The sequence below is a fragment of the Mirounga angustirostris genome, unplaced genomic scaffold, assembly GCF_029215605.1.
Source record: "Mirounga angustirostris isolate CCGP_5_RB_7025 unplaced genomic scaffold, mMirAng1.0.hap1 SCAF_6, whole genome shotgun sequence".
Lineage (NCBI taxonomy): Eukaryota > Metazoa > Chordata > Mammalia > Carnivora > Phocidae > Mirounga > Mirounga angustirostris.
In genome coordinates this window covers 6,054,402-6,065,205 of record NW_026991714.1, presented here as the reverse complement: position 1 = coordinate 6,065,205, position 10,804 = coordinate 6,054,402, and the positions used below count along the sequence as shown (strand labels likewise).

At 51.6% G+C, this 10,804-nt stretch overlaps 1 protein-coding gene across 3 annotated transcripts; it reads right to left on the bottom strand.

The window, feature by feature from the left end:
• Window positions 1–5,824: 5,824 nt before the first annotated feature.
• On the bottom strand, window positions 5,825–10,547 carry FCRLB (Fc receptor like B). Of its 3 annotated transcripts, none has more exons than XM_045876087.2 (6): window positions 10,517–10,547; window positions 10,194–10,214; window positions 9,612–9,866; window positions 7,742–8,008; window positions 6,782–7,060; window positions 5,825–6,337 (listed from the first exon to the last, which is right to left on the bottom strand). In XM_045876087.2, the coding sequence occupies exons 1-6, from the start codon at window positions 10,545–10,547 to the stop codon at window positions 5,922–5,924; spliced, it is 1,269 nt and encodes a 422-aa protein (XP_045732043.1). In that variant the 3' UTR covers window positions 5,825–5,921. The 3 variants fall into 3 exon arrangements, with proteins under 3 accessions (XP_045732043.1, XP_054363751.1, XP_054363752.1); XM_054507776.2 differs by having other exon boundaries at window positions 6,047–6,337; window positions 6,782–6,927; XM_054507777.2 differs by lacking the exon at window positions 10,194–10,214 and having other exon boundaries at window positions 6,047–6,337; window positions 6,782–6,927.
• Window positions 10,548–10,804: the final 257 nt, after the last annotated feature.

Here is a 10,804-nt window from a genome sequence, read left to right as displayed (position 1 = left end):
TGAATTAGAACCTGCATCAGAAGAGCACTGGGTGACTCACATGTACATTAAGGTTTGAGACAATTCATGATTTTTCTGCTTCTCTTGATAATCGATAATCCTATAATGACTTTAGGTCACAAGCATAGTTTCAATTTATAAATTAGAATGCCCAGTCCTCCATGTTCGTCAGACCCCAATCTTAATTCAAAGATAAGTCTTTGTCCTGCTTACCGAGCTGAGGTCCTGATGTGGGGAAGGAGCTTGATGGGTCTTCCTCCCCCTACCTCTCTCATTAAGATGTTTCCCTTGGGTCTCACCTAAGCCAAAGTTGGAGAGAAGAGAGAAGGGAGGATGGGTAGGGAAACAGAAAGTTCTCATGTACCTGGGCAGTTTTCTGCTCTCTGAACTTGGCAGGTCACATAAGCCAATGTTTTTTCCCATGGGTACTTTTGTGGACTTTTTGGAGATGTTTATATCGGAGGACTGCTCTCTCTGGGCCTGTGTTCAAGGCAGAGGCCTCATGCATCTTGCCTCTAGGTGTTCACTTGCACCTCTCCCCTCAGCTCCTGGAATTCAGGTTCACCTTCAGCTTTTTGGTGACTTCATCAACCCCTCCTGGTGGCCTTAGGTACAGGAACCAAGACAATCCCATGCCAGCTTGTAACCAAATTCAAGTTCATAGGCCCAATGCACAACAAAGACCATTACTGAGACATCAGGTATACAGTGAGGAAAGGGTTTATTCCAGATGCCACAAAATGAGGAGACTGGAGGGCAAGCCTCAAATCAGCCTCCCCAAGGAGGAGAGTCAGGGATCTTTAAAGGCAAATGAAAAGCATAGCTGCAGCTGAGTTTATTAGTCCCATTAACCCTATGAGTGCCGGTTTCAGGCTCTGTCTTTTAGGAACCATGGAAATACATAGAGGGCTTTGCTCCAGGATATTCTGTAGCACAGGCTGATCCCAAAACAAGCTCTTCTATGCTACAGCCACTGCTCACCTTAACCTTCTCAGGTGTGAGTCAGGCCCGGTTCCCTGTCAGTCTCCCAACTCAACACATTTCAGACCTCTCTGGGTGACTCCATGGGTATCTTCCTCATTAGGCTTGAGGGAGACCTGGGGAGCTTCCCACACCTTCGCACTATGAGGAAGAATTATCATGGGAACTCACACCACGGCAAAGGAATCTCTTTACAAATCTTCTCTCTTGGGGAACCTGGGTGACTCAGTTGTTAAGCGTCTGCCTTCGGCTCAGGTCATGATCCCAGGGTCCTGGGATCGAGCCCCGCATCGGGCTCCCTGATCAGCAGGAAGCCTGCTTCTCCCTCTCCCACTCCCCCTGCTTGTGTTCCCTCTCTCGCTGTGTCTCTCTCTGTCAAATAAATAAAATCTTAAAAAAAAAAAATCGTCTCTCTTCCCCTTTTAATCTCCTCGATGTGACTACAGAGTCCAGAAGTCAGGGAATAGATCCTCCACCATTTCCTCTGTAAATTGTGCATGTGATAATCTGGTTTCAGAATTTCACATCTATTGTATCATGAAATATCACTTTAGACATCCCGTCACGAGTGCAATTGCTTGACTGTAAAAAATAAAAATAAAATCCTGCCTTCCTGCCTTATTCTCCCAGACACCCCCCCTCCTCCAAGGAACTGTAATCAGTTGTGGGTCCCACATTTTAAACCAGATAGAAAGCAGCTGGAGATGTGCTCAGAAAAGCTGGGATGGAGAAGGAACTCCAAATTAGGGACAGTTGAAAACACTGAAAAAAAAACAAACAAGAAAAAGAGTCTATCTTTAATAAAGCCTAAACATGACCTAATCAGAGTCTTTAAAATCTGTGAAGGGCTAACAAGAGGATCAGGAATTAGATTTGTCCTGTGTACCCCTAAGAGGTGCAGTGAATAAAAGTTATAACAAAACTGTTTCAAATTACATTTGAACCCAAGTCTGAACTCCTGAGCCAGGGTTCTAAACCTCTATACTCTGCTACCTCTAGGCCCAAAGCTAATCAGCTTGGCTATTACAATTTAACATGGTACATTGGGGGCATATTTACTTTAAGAGAGGAGGAGGATGGTAATCTCCCACATCACTGCAATAAGATGGGCTCCCTTGAACTGAAAAAGACAAAAGTGTATTACACCTATTCTTTTGCCTTAGATATAGCTGGATCAGGGATATAAATTATATGAGGCCTCTGATTATGAGGAGAATATCAAGCATTGAAACCAATTATCTTTGCAGGTGTGGTGACTGGGGAATGAGCTAAGCTAATATGGGCTAACTGTAGCATATGTTGGAAATAAGAGCTCTACTTGGCAGAAAGTCCGCATTTAATAAGTAAGTATGGTCAGGAGTGCATTTCCCTTAGTTAACTACGGACCAGCCATCATGTAATTCAGAAGATGGGTGGGGCAGCGTTACAAATAGGGGCATTGACTCCAGAGGGACCGAACTGCTCAGCACTACATGACACTAGGTTAGTAATGGTTCAGGATCCAATGGGAATATTAAACAGCGGATAAAGAGTTAAGAGGTTCTCTGGGTCTAATTAAGAAATAGGAGCATGATGGCGTGCTCTCTTGACTAGGGTAGGAGAGACAAGCCCTCTCATATATATCTAGTGGAAGTTCGAATTGCTACAATCTCTTTGAAGGATAATTTGACAACATCTATTAAAATACAATATAAAATCCAGCAATTCTACTTCCAAGAGTTTATCCCACAGATATATTCAAAGACATGTGTAAAGATGTAGGGGTGGGGCACCTGGGTGGCTCAGTCGGTTAAGCGTCCGACTCTTGATTTCGGCTCAGGTGATGATCTCAGGGTCATTGGATCAAGCCGTGTAGGGCTCTGCGCTCACTGGGGAGTCTGCTTGAGGATTCTCTCTCACTCTCTCTCTGTTCTTCCCCCAGAGCGTGTTCTCTCTCTCTCTCTCAAATAAATAAAAAAATAAATAAATCTTTGGAAAAAAAAAGACATAGGGGTAAGGATATTCACTGCAGCATAAAGTCAAACAGCAAATGTTTAGAATCATCTAATACTCTGTCGATAGGGACTGGCAGATGTCATCTCTCCAGGAATGATTTGTGAACCCCCACTAGTGTCCCTCCGCTGTGCTTCTAAGCATCTTAGCATCCTCTGTCTTAAAACTTCTAGTAATGAAGGAATCCATTTACTTGTCTGTGTCTCCCTGTAAGGTTTCTCTTATTTCCCTAATTTTTCTGATGAGGACACTTGGGCTCAGAAGGCTTGAGCAGCCCCCCATCGAGGTTGAGGCAAGAGTATATGCCAAGGTACAGTGGTGGGCGAGGGGCTGGGGTGTTGGGGAGAGAGCAAGTGGCCAGTGTCACTGCGGTACAGGGTGAATGGGCTCCATAGGCCACGATAGGGAGTTTGGACTTCAACCAGAGGATGTGATCCAATCTCTTAGGGAAAAAGTCATCAGTGTAGGACCCAAAGAGTTCCCCTTTTCCCTAGAGTTAAGACGAGATAAGAAACTGAGACTCAGGGAGGCTGAGATCCAACTGGAACAACTTGCCAGGATCATCTCTGCTCTCTGATAGCAGACTTTTGGTTTCCTTGTCTGGAATCTGGGTTAAGGTCTGAGACCTGAGTCTGAGGCACTGAACTGAACCGGGAACCAGAGAGAAGTAACTTCCTCCCCAGGCTTCTCCAGCATGTTTTGCTATCGTTTTTTGCTTTGGAATGAGCTCTAAGCTCTCCCAAATGCATATTGGAACCTCAGCCGGAAGCTGGATGAGGTCATTTTTTCCCCCAGAGGGGCATGGCCAGTAAGTTGCCTATCTGATGTTTCTTGCTATTTTCGTAGTGTAGGCCTTCCTGGAGATCATTAACAGGTGTTATAGGGGATGATCTATGAGAGCTGGGGGTTTAAAACAGTGTTCTAGAGGACATATGAGTCAATCCCTCCCACCCCTGGCGAGACACAGAGAGAGAGAGAGAGAGAAGCTGCATCACGAATGATTTCCATTCTCATGCTTAAGTCTTGTTCTTCCCCATCTCCCACATCTCTAGTGCAAAAGGGAGGTGGGTGGCAGGACAGGAAGAAGGGTATTGCGGCTGCTAACAGGATGTTAGTGAAGGAGATACTGTCATACCAGCTCTCTTGTGAGGGGCTATGTCACTTTTTTTTTTTCTCTCTTGAAAAATGATCAACTGGTTTCTTTGGCTTCTGCGGTTTTTGACTTGAGATCCTTTGATTACTAAGCTTCTTGGCACTAAAACTGGTCACTTCCTATCTAATTCAGAGATGGCAGAAACTTCAGGTGAACAAAATCAGAAGGAGGAAGGACTCTCGCCCCCGGAGTAGTGTGGGGTTAGCCAGGGAAGTCATCTTCTAGGAGAGTTCTGAGAATAGAGATGAGTTTGCATTAGAAAGCCAGAAATCAGAACCACAGGGATTCTTGTAAACCAGAACCCAGTACTGGATTATAGGGGCCTGGACATGCCTTCTCAGGAATAAGCAAGCGTCCACTGAGATCAGTTTAATTGATTCTTCTTTTCTGATTTTAAATTGACATTTCCTCCAATAAGGCTTATTGATGCCTTCAGTAAAGAATGCTTCCAAATACCCATCCCAAATATCCAACAGGCTGAAGGACTTCTTAACAAGACTTTCAGGTTCTGACCCCCTTTTACTTCTCCATGTTCATCTCCTATCATCTTGTCCCTAAAATTCACCTCCCCACACAGAAACACACACAATTCTCCAACCCCTCTCAATTATTTGCAGCTCTGCAAACACACTAGGATCTTTCAAGTCTCCATGTGTTTGTTTCCACAGCCTACTCACCCTACTCTCAATCTTTTTCACATCTCTGCTTGAAATCTTACTCTTCTTTCAAGATTCAGCTTCCGTCTCTGAATTTCCCTAGTGTTTCAGAGAGCACCTATCACATTGCATTGTAATTTATGTGTGTACCTGCCTGTCTCTCTTCCTGCATAATTTCAGTGACTTTGTAATAATATGGTGACGAATCATACTAAGAAGAATATGATGAAGGATGTTGATGTCATTCTGGTTGATCACTCAAAAATAAAGGGGAAATTGGGTTGTGACAAGTTCAAGTAGAAGTGAAAGATGGGAGGGTAGAGTTGTCAGCAGTTCTTAGCCTTAACAGTGCTGCTTACTTGATGAAGGGTATGGACCCAGTGACCTTCTGGGAATAAGTCACCAGCCCTGCAGAGAACGAGTGGCTCTAGCAGGCAGATGGGGGACTCATGAAAATGGGGCTTGTGGTGAACATATCCCTGAGATGGCAATTGACATGGTGTCTTGCTTTCTTCCTTCAAGTAACAGTAAAGTCACCATGCAAGATGGGATATGGATCAGGTCATGTGTGTCTAGGTATGCTAGGGTTGAAGTGGCTCTTAGGGAAGTAAAAAAAAAAAAAAAGCAAAAAACTAGAATTCTGCAATTTTAAGCATTTGTCTTAAAACTTCCTTCAAAGAAATTTCTAAATGCAAATAATACCACTTGTTTAAGTTATAGCTGAAGTGAGCCTGGCCAGAGTCCATCCGTCTGTCCAGCTACCCTGGGGCAAGAGGAGCCAAAGGGCTCATTATCTCAATGACCTTAAACACCCATCTATTTCCTGTGCTGAAATGTGTACTGGGTGGGCATCTCTGAAAAGCTAAGGGTGACTAAATAAACTTGAAAACAGAAACTTCAAAACCAAGTGGAAAGTAACAGAAGGGGAGTCCTGTGAGGGCAGGAAGAGATCAGAGGAAGGGCCCCGTGCTTACAGACTGCTCAAGTACGCTGCGACACCGAGATCGTCAGCCACCACACTTTATGGTGCTTCTATAACACGACCGCCAACCAAGGGCACGCGAGCGAGATGGCTTCGCGAGGTCTCTGCCGGTGAAGAGGGAGGAGCCTGGAGAGGGGACAGTGGCGCCCCCGGCCCCTCAGCTCTCCACAATAGTGGTCTCTCGGGTTCCCGGGCTCACAGCAAAGTGGGAAGTGGGGGTCTCGAGCGGTTCCCTGTGCTCTGGGAAGGCCTGGGGCTCCTTTAACTCCAGGACCACCCGGCTCAGAAGGCCCTTGAGCAGCTGCATTTCTTGGAGCAGAAGGTCCACGTCGGGTTTCAGGTCTCCAGCGGATTGTTCCAAGGGCGTCGGCGGGGCGCAGGCCGGTGGCCCAGCAGTGGGGGCTCGGCCCGCGGGGAACTGCAGCCCCGATGAGGTGGTGTTGGGGACGGAGGTGACCGACAGGGCCGATCTGGACCCCGGGGGCTTTCTGAAGGAAAGCGGCTGGTTCCCCGGCGCCAACGCTGTGGCCTGTGGGACTGGGGCGGTGGTGGACGCCAAGTCCAGCGGAGAACCTGCGAACGCAGCACACGGCTCTCGCACGGCTTTCGCGGGAAGCGGGGCACACGGGCCAGAGGGGAGTAAGGAGGGCCGGGATGGAGTGAAGGGGTGAGGGAGGAGTGAAGAGGCAGGGATGGGGTGGAGAGGAGGGAGGAAGGGGGATAGGTGAGGAGGGCCGAGGGGATGGGGTGGAGAGGAGCGAGGCATGGGAGGGGTGAGGAGGAGGGAAGGGATGGAAAGGAGAGAGGAAGGGGAGGGGTGAGAAGTAGGAGGGGAGGAGGTGGGGAGGAGGGAACTCGGAGGCGAGGAGAGAGGAGGGCGGAGATGGTGAGCTGGGAGGGCCGGGTGGCGCGAGGGAGGCTCGGGGTGCGGAGGCGGAGGCGGGGCTGCCCGCCGGGGGTGGGGCGGGGGTGGTGGGATGGGGGCGGGGAACGTCCCGGGAGGGTGCGGTCACTCACCGCGCCCGGGGAGCTGCAACCAAGGGCTGCGTTTCCGGACGCTCCGCGTGGCGGTAGCGGCCTCGCACCAGAACGACTCGAGCTCCTCGACCTCGGGCTCGGGGACCGTGTACTCGGCGCGCCAGTCGAAGCGGCGCACCGGGCGACTGTACTTGTAGAAGGCGAACTGCAGCGGCGTGTCGCGCTTCTGCGGGTGCAGGCGGGTCTCGCAGCGCACGGCCACCCCGCCGCGGGCCTCCGCCCGGCCGGTCACCCTCAGCACCGGCGCCGGGAACAGCTCTGCGGAGAGGGGTTCCGGGGGCTGAGGGTGCACGGTGGGCCGGCGCAGGGGTCCCAGGGGACGACGTCCCGCGTGTCCACGCCCCGCGACCCCTCTGCCCTTTGGGCTTCCCTCGAGGGCTCCTCGAGGACCAGGGAACCGAGACGGGGTGGGAGGAGGCTGTGTGTGCGCGCAGAGGAGGGAGGAAAGCCTTCTGAAGTGTGGGGCAGGGGCCAAGGCCTCGACGGACCGGGAGAGTTCGCAGAGATGTGGGGGGAGACGGGGCCAGACGCTGCCTGTCACATCCCGACTGACACCCAGTTTGGATCCCCGGGCTAGAGGGGGTGGCCGCGTCCGCCTCGCGGGATGCTCGGAGCCGTTCCCTCGCCCCACTCGCACAGCGACCCCTACCACGGCCGCGCCTTCTGGCTGGGACTTGGATAGAGCTGCCCCCTATATGGAGTTACCACCCGGAGCAAGAAGCCGGAGGTGTGCGGGAGGGAAGGGACAGTCGTCCCCACGCAGGCTGAGCATCAGGGGCGCCCTCACTGCGGAGGAGAGGCGAAAGCTTGTGCGGACTAGGGGAGAGATCCGCGGCGCGGCCGCTGCTTGAACCTCCGCCCTCCCTGCCCGCCTTGGTTCCTGTCCCAGAACTTCCCCGCGCTCGTTGGCCTCCCTCCCGGGCCCCAGGTGTGCCCCACCTTGCACGGTCACGGCCACCTTAGCGGAGAACATGGGCGCGCCCTCCACCGGGATGCGCAGGGTGCCCGAGCACTGGTAGCGCCCGCTGTCGGCGGCGCGCGCCTGCGGCACGGTGTAGCCGGCGCCCGAGGGGAAGTAGCGCACCGCCTTGCCGTCGTGGTAGTAGTGAAGCTTGTAGACCACCTTGTCGTACCAGCCGCGGCAGCGCAGCACCAGCGGCTCGCCCTCGAACACCGCGGCGTAGGGCACTTGCAGGATCAGCCAGTCTACGACAGTCACCACCGACAGGCCTGACTCCAAGAGACGTCCAGCCCTGGGGTCTCCCCTTCCTCTCCCTGCTGCCCGACCCCGCGCAGCGGCTCGCCTCCTCCCCACTTAATACGCGGCAGGCAGGCGCCCCAGGGGCCTCAGAGCTGGATGCATCGGGAGGCGCCGAGGGGAGAGCAAAGCCAACGGGCCCGTCTTTCCTTAGGGATTAGGAAGGCAAAGATGGCCTGGTTCTAGGTTCCAGCCTCATCGAAAAGTAATGGCCCTCAGAATCAAGTTTCCACTTCCCAGGATGCCCTAGGGGCCTTCTTCACCTGGGCCCTGTTTACCCTTCCGGCACCATCTCAGTACTGTCGCCTGTCCAGTGTCTCCCTCACTGTCCCCACCTCCCACTCCTAATGCAGGCTAAGTCCAGCCACGCCCAGCATACATATTGGGAGCACTGGCCCTGCTCTGGGCCCAGGGCCTTTGTACCTGTCAAGAAGATCCCCCCCACACACACCTGTTTTAGGTAAGACCTACTTGTCCTGCAGGTCTAGCCTTAGATCTTTTCTCCTCCAGAAAACTTCCCCAACCCGGCTGGACAGCCTTAGGTACTGCCCACAGCACCCCAAATGTGCTGATCACCATCGTCATCATACCTGATGCTTACATAACCCTAATATGTTCCGGATGCCATTTGAGGAGTTTTACTTTGAGAAAGAATTCTGCAAGTAACAGCCACAATCCGTAGACCACTCTTCCACAATCAGTAACCACCTTCTCTCATGGCCAGTATCTTATCTGAACTATCAATTTCCAAACAACAAACCACAGAGTATAGACATGAAGTGTATGTAGATACTAATAGTGTGATGATCTTTGAATTCTGAATACAAATTGTGGCTTATCTGGCTAAGATGACATAATATTTCCTACAAAGTAGCCACTCCTGTACTCTAAAAAACAAATTATTGCTATTTTCTTATCCTGCTTTGAAACCCTTTAAGTAACCCCAAGAAGTCAGTTTCTGAATTGAGCCCTATGTACACATGTGTATGTCTGCAATGGATTTTTAAGCGCTTTGTTCCACTGCTGCTCTCTTTTTTCTTTAACAGTGTGTCATAATTCATTTTTCATCCTCACAACAACCAAAGAGACAGATACAACTATTGTCCCTATTTTACTGCTGGGAAGCACAGAGAAGCATCGTGTTGTTCAATCAGGAGTAATTCTCCCAGCTGCATGCAGCCTGCCCAGGGACCCTCACTCCTCACCCCACCCCCACCTTGCTCTGCCCTTTCCTTCCCTGACCCCTCCCCCTGAAGTTCCCTGTCCAGTATCCCAGGTCTTCAGAGCCTCTGCCCTTCTGAGCTAGTCTCATAAATAAGCACAAGTGTTTATTGCCTCCCTCTTGGGCAGAGGGGTGAGGGGACCTTTGGGGTCAGACAAGCCTTACCGCATCTCTCACATAGTACCATGCAGGGCCCCGCCTGCTGCAGAGACCCAAGATAGTCCCCATTTCGTGCCCCAGTGGGAGTGGCCTGGTGTCCTCTCTCACTGGAGGGCCAGTATGGCCAGAGGAGATGTGTGGAACACCTGCCCCCATACTCAAACACTCACCGTTGGAAACAGAGAGGTGGATGGGGTCACTGACAGGTGCTCCCCGTGTCTGGCATCGATACACCCCTGGTGTCTGCACCTCGATGCTCTTCTTGTGAGAGGGCAGAAGGAGGTGGCCCAGGTACCAGAGAGTGCTGATGGGCTGGAGATCCAGCAGCGGAGGGTGGTACCCATCACAGCGCAAGGTCACCCGCTCCCCCTTAAAGATTGTGGTCCAGGGCGGGTGTAGAGACAATATGGGCTTCTCCAGAGTAGCTGGGGGTATGTGTGAGAGGGGGCAATGTGGGAAAGAGAATCAAGGTGAGGTGCCCAGAATGTGGCCTGAGGTTGGCAAATCTGAGAAAATTCCAGCTTCCAGGACCCTGCCTACATGACTAAACCCATCCCCGTGGCGGGACACACCACACGGGACTACAAGCTACCAGTACCCATTTCGAAGTGCTTAGAGGCAAACTGAGTCACAGGGATTGGGGAGAAACGTGGGAAGAGACAGTGTCCCGCAACGGCCAGGAAGTGGGGAGCACTTAGGGGGGTTGGTGTGGAAGTTGTTGAAAATTGGGCTGGGGGATGTGGAAGACTCACCAGCCCGCCCGCCGCTTGGAACTGCAAAACGAGAATTGAAGAACAGTGTCATGTCAGGGATGAGAGGAAAATAAGGGCCCTCTTCACCGTAGGAAAATCTCCAGGGGTCTCAAGACCTGTTTTCCTTCTGCTTTTAGTTTCCCTGGCTCTGAGAAAACCCCCTTCTCTTTATCCTTGAAAAATAGTGAACTGCTGTTTGGAATCCAGGAATATCCCCCCAGCACACACACACACACACACACACACACACACACACCACACTCTGGCCCCCACTCTCTCCCACAGCCAGTCCTTAGGCCACTGTTGACGCACTGAGGACTCACCCAGGAGCAGAAGGGCTGTCAGCACCCACATGATGGACCCACCTGCGGCAGCAGCAGGATGATGTCTGCAATAAATTTTTTTTTAAAGATTTTATTTATTTGACGAGAGAGACACAGCGAGAGAGGGAACACAAGCAGGGGGAGTGGGAGAGGGAGAAGCAGGCTTCCTGCCGAGCAGGGAGCCCGATGCGGGGCTCGATCCCAGGACCCCGGGATCATGACCTGAGCTGAAGGCAGACACCTAACGACTGAGCCACCCAGGTGCCCCTATACTTTAATTTTTTTTTT